The 13,501-nt window shown below is 43.9% G+C and overlaps 1 protein-coding gene across 1 annotated transcript in view; it reads right to left on the reverse strand.

Annotated features, from left to right (window-relative positions):
* Window positions 1-13,501, reverse strand: part of Frem2 (FRAS1 related extracellular matrix 2) — a 137,969-nt gene that overhangs the window by 30,703 nt on the left and 93,765 nt on the right. The window contains 2 exon segments of the mRNA NM_001245978.1: window positions 1,660-1,869; window positions 3,749-3,898. Of these exon segments, the coding sequence (NP_001232907.1) occupies window positions 1,660-1,869; window positions 3,749-3,898 (360 nt within the window).

Below are 13,501 nucleotides of genomic sequence, written 5' to 3' on the forward strand. Positions count from 1 at the left end.
GCATGTGCAGGGACAGCTTAGGAAGTAGATAAAACTGGAGGCCTTCAGGTGTTTGTGTCACATGCTTTCAGATTTTCAGATGTTCTTGATATGAAGAACATAAACCATTGTACACATCATTACCTTCGATGCAGGAATGGTAGGGAAAGCTGGTGAGACTCTCTCTCTCTCTCTCTCTCTCTCTCTCTCTCTCTGTGTGTGTGTGTGTGTGTGTGTGTGTGTGTGTGTGTGTGCTAGTTTTAGGAGACACCAAAGCTAGGCCATCCATACACAGGTCTTACTGAGGACCAGTTCCTTTCTTCCAAGCACCCTTGGAAGCATCATGGTAGTAAAATGTCCAGATTTCTGTTTTTAGTGGTGATATTTAGAGAGGCCTGCTACAAACAACTTTTGTGTAGCAATTTCCTCCAAGACAAGCCTCGACTTTGGAGGGAATCTCACTGAGATAATGAATTTCAGAAGGGAGATGAGCAACAGGATGTTCTGAGTGGAGGTGAAACACCACATCATACAAGGAAGCTTCTTAAGTTCTAGGAGTGAACAACTCAAAGACTCCAGGAAGTCCCTGAAACTGACCAGATTCACTGTCCTGCACACACCCCCCCCCACACACACTTCCCAATCATATAGAAGAAGTAGAGACATTCCCAGAGAAGTTGAGCTGACTGGAAGAGGCAGAGACCAAGCACAACACCTAGAAGAGACACTTTCCTACCACTTTAGAAAGTGCTACCTTGATGGTCACTTTCCTATCCTGACATCTCCAACCTGTTGAGCTGCCTGCAGGCTGTGCAGTGTGCTCCAGGGTCCCAGCTTTTGTAAGCTGTCACCCATGCTGGGGTGGGCTATGGTGCTGCAGCTGTATTAGAGTCATTTCTGCTCCTGTAAGTGACCCCAATAGAACTACTTATAGGTTCAATTAGTTGGACACTGGTGGTAACCTTACTTTGATCTCCTTAGGAGTAGTGTCACAAAATAACAGTGTACTTGACATTTGATTAGAGAAATCTGAGGTGTGGCTGGGTGACAGAGATGGCAGAATGGTAAGATGTGGATAAAGACCATGGATGCTCATAGGTTCATGAAGAAGCACACTGCTCTGTCTGCCCATGTGGTGAAGAAAGTTTGAGCCATTCAAGACACCCATGACAATACCACATTGTTCTTTAAAACAGAAGGTTAATCTTTAAAGACTGTAATTCTATCAAAATGAGCAGGAATAGAAAAGAATAGAGTATCTGAATAGAGTGAATAGTGTCTCCCGTGACAACATCTTACATGTTGAAATCGTACCCTGAGTGCCTTGAGAATAGGCAGGTAATCAAGATAAAAGGTCATTAGGATGGACTCCAGTCCAATACTTCAAAGGGAGAACCGGTCATGCAGAATCTGAAGAGGAAAATGATGGGAAGAGGCCTAAGGTCAAGATGGTCACTTACGGTTCAGTGAGAGGCCTTTGCCATCTTCCCACTGTGGCTTCAGAAGGAACCAAGTCTGCTGACGCTCATTTAGGCCTCTCCCTAACAGTGTGGTGAGCGACTGTTGTCCAAGCCACCTGGTTTGCAGCCCTTTACAATGTCAGCCCTGGAAAATGCCTATCACCTACCTGCCATTTAATATACATTCAGTCTTATAACTGTAAAGTCTAAAGTCACTCACAGTCTGAGGCAGAGTCATTTATGGACACGGTGGCCTTGCTGGGTTCGCCAAGGGCAGCGTTCATAGGCATTCGAAGTACCAGTTCAAACTTCTCGATTCCCTCCAGCACTGGTCGTCCCAGGTCATCGAGGATGACAACGCGAACGGTCTGCATGCTGACGCCAGGTGCGAAGTCTAAATTGCGACTGATTCCCACATAATCTGTTCCAGCTAAAACCGTAATGAATACATTATTTACATGGGAAGAAAATTAAAAAAAAAGAAATTACATAGATGACTTTATAATGTTGTAGAAACAGAGAACAGCAAATCCTACAGAGAGGCGTAATTAACAAAATAGAAAAGACCGGTTGGTGTCTGCATAGTTATTGATTTAGTGAATCTAAGACAGTTCTAAACCTCATGGCCAATGGCTGGCTTTTAATCACATACTCTTGCATTCCATGTTATTCCTTTTCCATCGTTATTAAAGTCCTTTAATAACCAGTTATGAATTAATCAGAATATCGATCAAATGCATGGGAAAAATTACATATAAAATAAATACTTTTAAGTTTTGCACATATCCATAAATACCTATTTATTTCTGTTTCTGGAGTGACTTTTATTGAGGCATAAACCCGAAAAAGTTAGAACTGAGTACATTTCAGTGCTGGTTCTCTGTCACCCACACTCACTCCAGGCAGTGAGAGTCATTTTCATTTTGTACCTATTTTATCTTCTAACGTACAACTCTGCGTGCATCCGTCTTTGGTTCATTAAGACAAAGTTTCTATTTCTCACAGTTGGAGGTGTAAGTGAGACTTGTGTGCTGGGCATGTGCAAAGCCCTGAATTCAGTCTCCAGCATCTGAAATACTGAACAAAAACCAAATGCACACACACAAAAATGTTTCCTTGTTTCCTTTGCACTTATTGTTCTTCATGCACACCTTCAACTCTGATTTGAATTTCATTCTTAAAAATGAATAGTTTGTCTGGTGTGGTAGTGCACACCTTTAACTCCAGCATTTGGGAGGGCGAGGTAGGCAGATCTTTATGAGTTTGAAACCAGCCTGGTCTACATAGCAGTCCAAGGACAACCATAGATATGTAGGGCCTTGTCTCGTAAAAAGAAAAAACAAAGAAAAAGAGAATAATTTGGGGGCTTGGCTTGGTCACACATGTCTTTAATCCCAGCACCCAAGAAGCAAAGACAGGCAGATCTTTGAGAGTTCAAGGTCAGCCCAGTCCATATAACAAGTTCGAGATTAACCCAGTCTATGTAGCAAGCTCCAGGCCAGCCAGGGCTATACAGTGAGATTATATAAAAATTAAAAAATGAAAATGAAATGAAGAAAGGGGGAAAAGAAGAAAGAAAAGGAAATAATTTGGCTAAACAAATATGAACAGAGACGTGCAGCCTGCAAGGCGCAATGGTGGTTCATTGTATGAACAAAGTTAGGCCCTCTGGATGGAATTTTAAATGAATCAGCTCTTACCCATTCTGTGTGGTGACAGGTGGCCTGCATGATATATGTGTGTACTATGTCACACTTTAGTCACACAGGATGAATAGATGTATATGAGCGAAATCATATTGTCAGTCAGTTAAAAAAAAAAAAAGGAAAGGAAAACTTTAAGCCCCGTGTTTGTCCTTAGGAGTATGCATTACCAGAGTTTCAGAGCCCGGAATAAGAAGCGGGGCTCTCCCAGCTAGGACAATTTATATAACAGTGTGTGAAGGGCATCCTGCTCCATCCGAAGTATTTACAGGGACACTTGGTTAAAACGAGGATGTGGCATGAAGATGCCCTCCTGAACACCGTTAGATTCGGTGAAGATGGCAGGCCTAAGTACTCCCCTGTATATGTCAGAACAGTTGACCATGTTAGCTTTGCTGAGCAGAGAACCACACCGTGCAAACGTGGGCATCACACTTTAGCCTCTGAATCTTAAGTTACAACCCAGACTCTGGTTCGAGGTTCTGAAATCCCTTTCCTTACAATGCTACATCCATTCAGAATGTTTCATTCAGGGGAACTGTTCATTCAGTAGTTGGAAGCTGAGGAACAACACGAAAGGCTAATTTGACGTAGGAGACTGCTCACCGTCTGCAGAGGGAGGTTCTGTTTTCCGGGACCTCACCGTGACACTAGAAGGCTTCGTGAGGTCGGTCCCCGTCCTCCACACCTGCACCTCCACGTAGCCAGCACTTTCATCCACCGAATGCTGGGTATCCCCAAAGTAGAAGGCAGGCTCTGTTAACAGGGGCACAGACACCATCGCTGTTATTTCTACTCTTTTATCATCTACCTCTGAGACGACGTACATGATGGGGTTTGCCTTTCACAGATGCAAATATCTATGTCACTGTGTTTTGTGGTGTCGGACAGTGAACCAGGGGCTCTGCGTGCCAACTGAGTTACATCCATAAAGCCATATGTAGGTCATAAATGGCTTCTAGGTGCCCTTCGAAGCTTAGCCAGAAAAATACAACCAGATGAAACACACACGCATAACACTCTTTGTTGGTTCTTAGAGTTTTGCCTGAGTATCCATTTTCTGAGTTCCTCACTAAGACCCAACCATGGGACAGAGAGATGGCATCTACCTTACACTTCCTTCTGGTCCATTGGATTTAGAGTTAACTCAGAGTATTTGAGTCCATTTTTAACTAGAGGGATTAGAATCTACAAACTAGGCTAGTAAAAAACAATGTCCCCAAGGCTTTAGGGAGAGCAGGGCTGGGTACTGGCTGCTTGTAGGGGTTTGGGTTTTCTCTATTCAGACTGAGGTTTCACTGCATAAATAACCCCATTCTGAGAGGTTAGCATCTGTCCTTATGAATGCGAATGCTACTTGGGCTCCACGGTCCCTGCTTCAGGAACTCCACTTCCTCCTTGTTGGTGATGAGTCTGTGATCACCTCCTCTCAGATTCTCTCTATGATCAACCCTGGACTCTCGATTCAGCTCAGAGGTCTGAAGGACAGTCAATGACTAGGGGAAACAGAGGAATTACTTTTAAAAATACTTACAATTGAAATATAGATAGCCTCATAGGAAACTGCATTACGTCCCCTTATTGAGAGCTTATTCTATAAGCAGCCACAAACCAAAGTAAATACTCAAGAGACCACGTGTAGATAGTCTACTTTTTGGTCTTTATTTCTACAAGATTCAAGAGGAGTTCGTCTAAGAACACACAGCTCACATGCCTTCCTAGCATCATTAAAGCACCTTCAACGTTAAATTTAGTGCTAAATTTCAGAGAATTAGATTGAACTCCCCCAGCACCAAAAGGGAATCTTAAACATTATGTGAGATCTTACAGGATTTCGCAATGGCTCAGAAAAACCCCAGGTTGTGGCTGTGTGTGTGTGTGTGTGTGTGTGTGTATGGTGGGCTCAGTGAGAGCACTTGCCTAACACGTATGAAACCCTGGATCCCCAGCACCTGTAATAAAACAAAACCACAGGAAAAGCCAGAGGCAAACTTCCTTCGCTGCTGCATCTGCAAATTAATTACCTTTATTAAGAAGTATAATATAGGGGTTGGGGATTTAGCTCAGTGGTAGAGCGCTTGCCTAGGAAGCTCAAGGCCCTGGGTTCGGTCCCCAGCTCCGAAAAAAAGAACCAAAAAAAAAAAAAAAAAAGAAAAAAGAAAAAGAAGAAGTATAATATAAATGTATGTTTCTCCCTTCATCTGACAGGCACATTTAGAAGCATCTAGCTCCCCTGGCCTCTTAAATCATATGAAACCAATCTTGGAAACATTTACCTATGTTCGTTCGGAGATGATAAATCTGCCCACAGCATAGTTCCCCTCCCTTTATCCTTTCAACTTGGACACAAGGTGTGTGTGGATGAAGGTGTTATCTTATAACCCCAGGCAGGCAGACCTGGAGGACAGACTAACACATTCCTTACATTTCTCGTCTAAGGAGGGGCAAAAGTGCAGGCTGGAGAAGCCAGAAAACGAGTCTTCTGAGCACAGATGGCTGAACCAGGCTCAGTAGCTTCCCCTCAGAAGGCTTTCATAATTATCACAGAGGCACTGGACACGTGCCTCCAACAAGTCACCCTTTTAAGTCTCTCTGTTTCTGGCACCAAACGGGTTAGGCTTCTAAAGAAAAGCTGTGTAATGCAGTGATGTTACCTCCCATCTTCCTAGTCCTCACAGATGCACATTAATTAGAGATAGAGCTGAAAAAAAAATCATAAAAAAAATCATGCAGTCATAAAAGACCCAGGGAGCTGCACGCTGGAGGTGGTGTGTGTGGGTGAGGGGGTAGGGATGGATGGGGGGGGCAGGACTGTGGTTGGCGTGTGCATTCATGTGCGTCCTATTAACCGTAAAGCAAGGCTCATAAGCACCTTACAGCTTAGCATGTAGCTCACAGATGAAAACAGAGAGGGAGGGAGGGAGAGAGAGAGAGAGAGAAAGAGAGAGAGAGAGAGAGAGAGAGAGAGAGAGAGAGAGAGAGAGCATAATGACTAAGCTGGAGATAAAGCAGAAAGAATCAACTGCCATTGTTGCCTTCAGTGAAAAGCTGGAGTGGGATTGGAGACAGTGGGACTGGAGACAGTGGGACTGGAGACAGAGCTTTTCTTATAAATCCTCCCACTTTAATGCAGTGGGAATTAGGAAACACAGGACATGAATTCTCTAAAATGAAGCTTTCCCTTGGTCAGCTAAGTTAGGTGTCTGACTTCCATCCACTGAGGGTGACAAGAAGATTGGTTGACTGTCAGTTGTAAGGGTGACAGTTAAAATCTGAGGTGACTTCAACACAGTGCTTTCTACAACATCAAAAGTAGACAGCGGCAGTAAAAAGAGAAAACAGCCCCACTCCATACCTATCACTTTGCTTATTTAACTGATCAAAAGATATTGGCATCTCTGTGTCTCATTGTCAATATAGACGAAACGAGAATGCTGGTGGTCATATTTAAATTTCCCATTCTCTCTTGTGAGTTCTAAAATTTGGATGGACTTACGCATGCTACTACTGGGTCAAAATCTGAGGTATGTAAACAAGTTACAGATGCTGCCGGGAGCTGCAGACATTATGCAGAGCAGACTAAGAGCAGTCTTTTAAAAGACTGGAACTTTTTAAAAATTATTCTATGTGAACGAGTGTTTTGCCCATATGTATGCCTGTGTACCACTTGCATGCCTGCCTGGTGCATTGGGAGGTTAGTAGAGGGCGTTGGGGTCTCTGGAGCTGGAGTTTCAGATGGCCGTGAGCTGCCGTGTGTGCTGGGAACCGAACCCAGGTCTTGAAAGGAAGCCAGTGCTCTAAACCACCGAGCCATCTCTCCAACCCTGTGCTCGGGACATTTAACATACATTACAATCAAAAGGAGGGAATGAGTGAATGGGTGAAGCCATCCAGCAGGAGAAGACACCAAGGCAAGGTCCAAGACAACTGCCCTGTCTGTGCTAACAAATGGCTTGTTATAAGGAAGACTTTTGCCAAGTGTGATAGTCTGAATAAGTGTGGGTCTGAGAGACTAATGTTTTAACGCTTTGGAGGGGAGTGACACTATTTGACAAAGATTAGGAGGTGTATCCTTGTTGGAGGAAGTGTGTCCATGTGGGCAAGCTTTGAGGTTTTCTAAGTCCAAGCCAGGTCCAGTGACTCTCTTCCTGCTGCCTGTAGATCTGAATGTAGAACCTTCTTTAGCCCATGTCTGCTAGCATGTGTTACTCCCTGTCAGATAACAATGAACTAAACCCCTGAAACTGGAGGCAAGCCCCAGTTAAATGTTTTCCTTTATAAGAGTCTCTTTGGTCATTGTCTGTTTTAGTTAGGGTTTTATCGCTGTGAATAGACACCATGACCATAATAACTCTTATAAGGGAAAACATTTAGTTTGGACTGGCTTACAGTTTCAGAGGTTTAGTCCCTTATCGTCATGGGAAGAAGCTTGGTGGCATGCAGGCAGACATGGTGCTGGAGAGGGAGCTGAGGAAGAGAACTGGCTGAGATCTCAAAGCCCACCCTCACAGTAACATACTTCCCCTAGCAAGGCCACACCTACTCCAAAAAGACCACACCTCCTAATAGTGCTATTCCCTATAAGCCAAGCGTTCAAACATGAGTCTATAGCGGGCCACACCTATTCAAACCACCACAGTGCAACAAGAGATCATTGTCTAAGACACTGAGCCTCTCCGGTAAGCTTTTATCACCCTGCCCTTCCTTAGGTATATATAATACTAACTGAAGACCTTAAATCTGTCACAGACATAATCCACATTAGAATTCAAAGCAAAGTAGACACAGCCCATTCAGTTCCCTAACTCGGCACTGAAGTATGCACGGCACCCTGAACTTCGTACAGACCTGAGCGTCTACAGACTTAACGAAGGAAGCAGGCAGTAGCTTGACTGTTAAGCAGAAGGATGATAAAAATAAAACCATGATGTCTGCAGCCCCCACCCAGGCATTACTGAAAGCATCCCTCTCAGCACTTCATCCTTCTCAGACAACAGCAGTTCAGAGCACATGTTTAGTTTCTCTGCTCAGGACAGATAAGTCATATCTAAATCATGGGAGGACCTCACCAGGAGGGAGGTTTTCCAGAGGTGCACAGAGAAGGTGTGAAATTCCTAAAGGAACACAGGGTCTCAGCTCATCCTTCAGACTCAAGGGCAGAGGTTCAGGCACTCAAGGTAGACTTATTCTAGTTCATTAAGCATAAGCCAGACTTGCAAGTAGACACTTTTACTTCATGCAGTCTGTTTTGCTAACAAGGGGGTGAAGGGAAAGGCGTGCTCACACACCTGCAACAAAGACTAAGGTAAATAATTCAAGTTCTATTACCAGGAGGAGAAAGGAAGTTTTCTATCTATCTATGTATCTGTTTATGTATCTATGTATCAATGTATCAATGTATATATGTATGTATGTATGTATCTATCTATCTATCTATATCTATATCTATATATCTATATATCTATATATCTATATATCTATATATCTATATATCTATATCTATATCTATATCTATATCTATATCTATATCTATATCTATATCTATATCTATATCTATATCTATATCTATATATATATATATATATATCTGGTGTCTGGATCGGTGTTTACAATTCCACTGTGTCTCCTGAGATGAAAGGATGTGGTACCAGCAGTAATTACCATCTGGAGCCAAGTCTTATTTACTCATGCACGCACAAGGGCCATCAGGCAAATAAGCTCTGTAGCTCTAATGTGTTTACTTAAAATTGAAAAGGATAGGGGCTGGGGATTTAGCTCAGTGGTAGAGCGCTTACCTAGGAAGCGCAAAGCCCTGGGTTCGGTCCCCAGTTCAAAAAAAAAAAAAAAAAAAAGAAAAGGATAGAAGCTTGTATGCTGTCTTTGGGCAAAGCTTCAATGCTGTCTTTGGGTTTAGTGTTGAAAATGATACAGGGGACTTGTCTTTAGCCTAGAGAGCCCTTGGGAGGTTTTGATGCTGTCCTGGTTTGTTTTCTATTGCTGTAAAAAGCACAATTACCAACAGTAAAGTGGAGAAGAAGGGACTATTTGGCTTACAGTCAAATGAAAAATTTTCACTATGTATTTGCATGAATTAAGATTTTATGAATGAATTATATCTGCCCACCTGAGACACCTGTATGAGTGAATGTGTGTATATGTGTGTGTGTGTGTGTGTGTGTGTGTGTGTACCTGCCATGGCATACATGTGGAGACCAGAGGATTTTTTTTTTAATCTCCTTCCACTGTTGAATCCAGGATCAAATTCAAGCTATGAGGCCTACATGACAAGCGCTTTTACCTGCTGAGCCGTCCTGCCAACCCAACATTTTTAATTAATAATTAACTTCTTATCCCACTGTATTCTTTATGTACAATCAAAAGGAGGACCGGACTAGATCAGCACCAGTGGACTAGATGAGCATCAGTGGACTAGATGAGCACCAGTGGACTAGATGAGCACCAGTGGACTAGATCAGCGCCAGTGGACTAGATCAGCGCCAGTGGACTAGATCAGCGCCAGTGGACTAGATCAGCGCCAGTGGACTAGATCAGCGCCAGTGGACTAGATCAGCGCCAGTGGACTAGATCAGCGCCAGTGGACTAGATCAGCGCCAGTGGACTAGATCAGCACCAGTGGACTAGATCAGCACCAGTGGACTAGATCAGCACCAGTGGACTAGATCAGCACCAATGGACTAGATTAGCACCAGTGGACTAGATGAGCACCAGTGGACTAGATCAGCAAGGACTTTAGCATTCTAACCATGGAGGCCATCTGCCAGTCATCAAGCCAAGGTCCACTGGTGTCCCCAGACTTCCTTGTCCCTACTATCTTTAGCTAGCTCTTCCAAGACTCTTGCTTGTTGTTTCTTACTAGTGGAAGACCATCTACCAATTAACATGTTCTGTTTATACCCGTTAGTGCCTCGGAGGGCAGACGAAAATGTACAATTACTCCAATTACGAGGACAGAGGGAGCAGCACTGAGACTTTTGGGGCAATAACACAACTCAATTTGGGATTATTAATTAATTATTTGGGAAGAAGACTAGTTTAAGAAGTCTTGAGTCAACATGGCATCTGTTTTACAAGACAAAGGCTACTGAGGCAAGCATCAAAAGCCAGCCGCAGGCGGAGAGCAGCCAAGTTTTTGATGTGGTGAAAACTAGGATCTTTCCAAACCCACATTGTATCTTTCAGTTTCCAGACTGCACCACCACGATGCGTTTAATAAAACATGGAAGGGGGGCTGGAGAGACAGCTCAGGGCTCAATCTTAGCACCTGTGTCCAAGCCTGCATCTACAGCTTTGCAGTGAAAATGCAGCGTATGCAGTGGCTGCATTTGACTGTTCACCTTTCCAGGTCACACCAAACATGTCTGGTTTGTTGTAAGTTGCCTCCAGTGCTTTACAAGGTACAACTGCCTTCCAAGGTAATTATTGTTCACTTCCTGTTGACAAAATCAAGCTGAGTCTTGGAGACGTTAAACAACTTGCTACACAATCTCTATAGAGCAAGCAGAAGTCAAACACGACATACTAATAGGGTAAGATGTGAATTACTTCCCGCCAAGTGATAATTTCTTTGACTCTGTTTAAATAAGTTGAGCAATAAACATACTTAGGTGTTCGAGGTTTTGGAAGATTCTCTTTGAAGATGCATAATGAGAAATGGCTGCGTGGAGGAAAGAAATGATTTTCTATGCAGGGCAAAACAAAGTTAAGTTATATGTGCACTTGTATAGTTGTGGGAATGCAACTCTCACTCAAGAAACAAAGGGGAGGAACAACGAGAGAGGGAGAGAGGGTGCTCCAAGCTGCTGCCCCCGCATCAGAACTCACCAGGCACGAGTTACTCAGGAATACTTTTATAGCTGCTAACTAATGATAAATTCATAAGACTTCCAATCGACAAAGACTCAGACATGTGGCTGATTTATCTGGGAATCCCAGCAGCTGAAGAAAGGCAACAACTAATCAAGTGTTAAATGTAACCTCTGTGAGGTCTCAGGGGAGGAGCATGTGGCTGACACTGGAAAAATAAATAATGTCCAGCAGAGACTGGCTAAGAAATGACACTTGAAACAAGTCTGCTGGCAGCCAGAATAAACAGCTCAAGCCACTCTGTTTGGTTCCGGGCTCAAAGGGGGATGTGCTCTCCTCTTGTAAGGATCCTGGCGATGCTGTTCAGGGGTGGCTGTCCACTGTGAGGGTGGCTTTCTAGTTAGTGTAGCAATGGCAAATGGCCTCTCTCCTCCAAGCTCGGAACACAGGACCTCTTGGGCCACTGTGCAAAGCCTGACCTTAGGACAATACCTTCTCTGACTCTCAGATTCATGCTCTGTAACACAAGGATAGTCCAACTGGACCACGTGATGCCAGATCACCTGACTGACTGTTCTGTCGCACTCTTTTGCCTTCTCTGGGGATCAGGACTTCTTGTGTAGGTTCTAGTTGAAGTAATTTCCCCCTAATTTACATCTCTATAACCCGTCCGTATTCCTTATCAGAAGGCAAATAGGAAGAAAATTCTCTCAAGTAGGAGTAGAAAAACCATTCTGGCTACATAACTTGTTGGTACCCAAGATGATAAAATGTAGGTACTATAACCAATATATCTCATATACAGATAACCCATACTCAGTAACCCGCCTGTCTCTAAAGCTAATTCTTTGGTAGATGACTAAAAGTGTTTGATTTATAACCATTTTCTTTATTAACCAATGCAGCTGACAGAGAATGAAAAAGCAAAGCTTAAACTCTCCCAGACCAGACTGAGCTTGTAACCTCACGGATGGTCCCCACAGAGCCTCGTAGGCTATGGAGTTGAGAGGTAGTTCTAAGGAAAGGCTGTGTAAAAGGACTGAGACGCACTGTAAACCTAAAAGCCATTTTAATCGGACTATTGGCACTCAGGTAAATGCAGTGTGGCATACTATTATAAGAAGCTAGACACTGATATGAGTGGGTTGGAGGGCTGAGGGGCATGAGTGGTATGGAGGGTGATTCGGGCAGAGCAGCAGTGTGGATGGGGCCCTGGCTTTTCATGCTTGAAGGTGGCATCACACGGCATGGTATAGTATGGCCCTTGGTGAGAGGGGACAAAGTGAGCTAGGAAAACAGGTGTCAATGACCAGGCTCTGCAGGTCCCTGTGACCAGAACCTTGTCATGGAGATATCTGGTAGAAGATATGCTCAGTTTTAAGATAGGCAGCAGCCTGGTGAGATTTAGAGGTATGGGAGATGGATGGACAGACTACAGACAACAAGTTTCAGGTGTGTAGCAGTCACTTGAAGCTGGCTTTGGTGTCGTATGAGCTGTTCCGATGAAGAAAGACGACATAAGGAGTAAACCATAGACATATAAAATGAGCATGGACTTTGGGGTGGACAGGGAGGGGAAGGAGGGCTGGTATTGTTATCATTCACTATGATTGAGGATGTAGGCGAGAGGGGGCTGGAGCTGAGCAGCTAAGAGCACTTGCTGCTCTCACAGAGAATCCAGGTTTGATTTCCCAACGCCAACATGGCAGTGCTCAACCATCTGTAGTTCCAGTTCCAGGGGAGTTGATGCTGTCTTCTGCCCTCTGCAGACACAGGCACACAGGTAGTATGCTCAGACATACACGGAGGAAGAGGGCAAGGATTATCTGCTAGAGCCTACACAGTCCCTTTCCTGCTTTGCTTTCTCTTGACGTCTCAGGGCGACGTCCCGCTCACCCGTGTGGTACTGTGTATGGGGTTGTCTTTTCCCTCTTTTAAAACAGAAAGAAAAGAAAAGGTGGTTTTCACCCACCGCTGAATTCCTAGCTCTCCCATAATTACAACACGAGAGTTTTCAACGTTCTTTTCTAGAAAAGCCAAGGGAGAAAATGTTTTGAACAAGGTCACAGTTTCCTGTCCCTAGAGAATTAATCAAGCCATTCTGCTAATGGCTGACTATTGAACCAAATCCAGGGCACAGAACAAGGTAAGTCTACTGACCTCGAAAATAACTTGAAACTAATGTTCAAGATCAAGCTCAGCAAAAACACATATTACATCTGCCAGGGCTCAGTGATCCCTGGAAAGTGGCCTCAGCCCTTTGTCCCCCATTTAACTGTGTTGGGTAGTCTAGATGGTCCCTTCTCCTGCCAAGGAGACCACACACAGGTACAGAGCAAACCTTGGCATTTCTTTCCTTTCTGTCTCTCATCTCCAGGGTCAACTTACAGCACCGGGGCTGTGGGAAATCTGTGGCTTTTCACGTTTACTTATTTATTTGCCTTTGAGCTTTTCCTGGGAGTGGACAGTGAAAACCACTCTTCTGAATGAGAGCGAATCTTATACAAACAGAAGGCAACCCAGAACAAGCCCTTC

This window comes from Rattus norvegicus, chromosome 2 (assembly GCF_021556685.1).
Source record: "Rattus norvegicus strain SHRSP/BbbUtx chromosome 2, alternate assembly SHRSP_T2T, whole genome shotgun sequence".
Classification (NCBI taxonomy): Eukaryota; Metazoa; Chordata; class Mammalia; order Rodentia; family Muridae; genus Rattus; species Rattus norvegicus.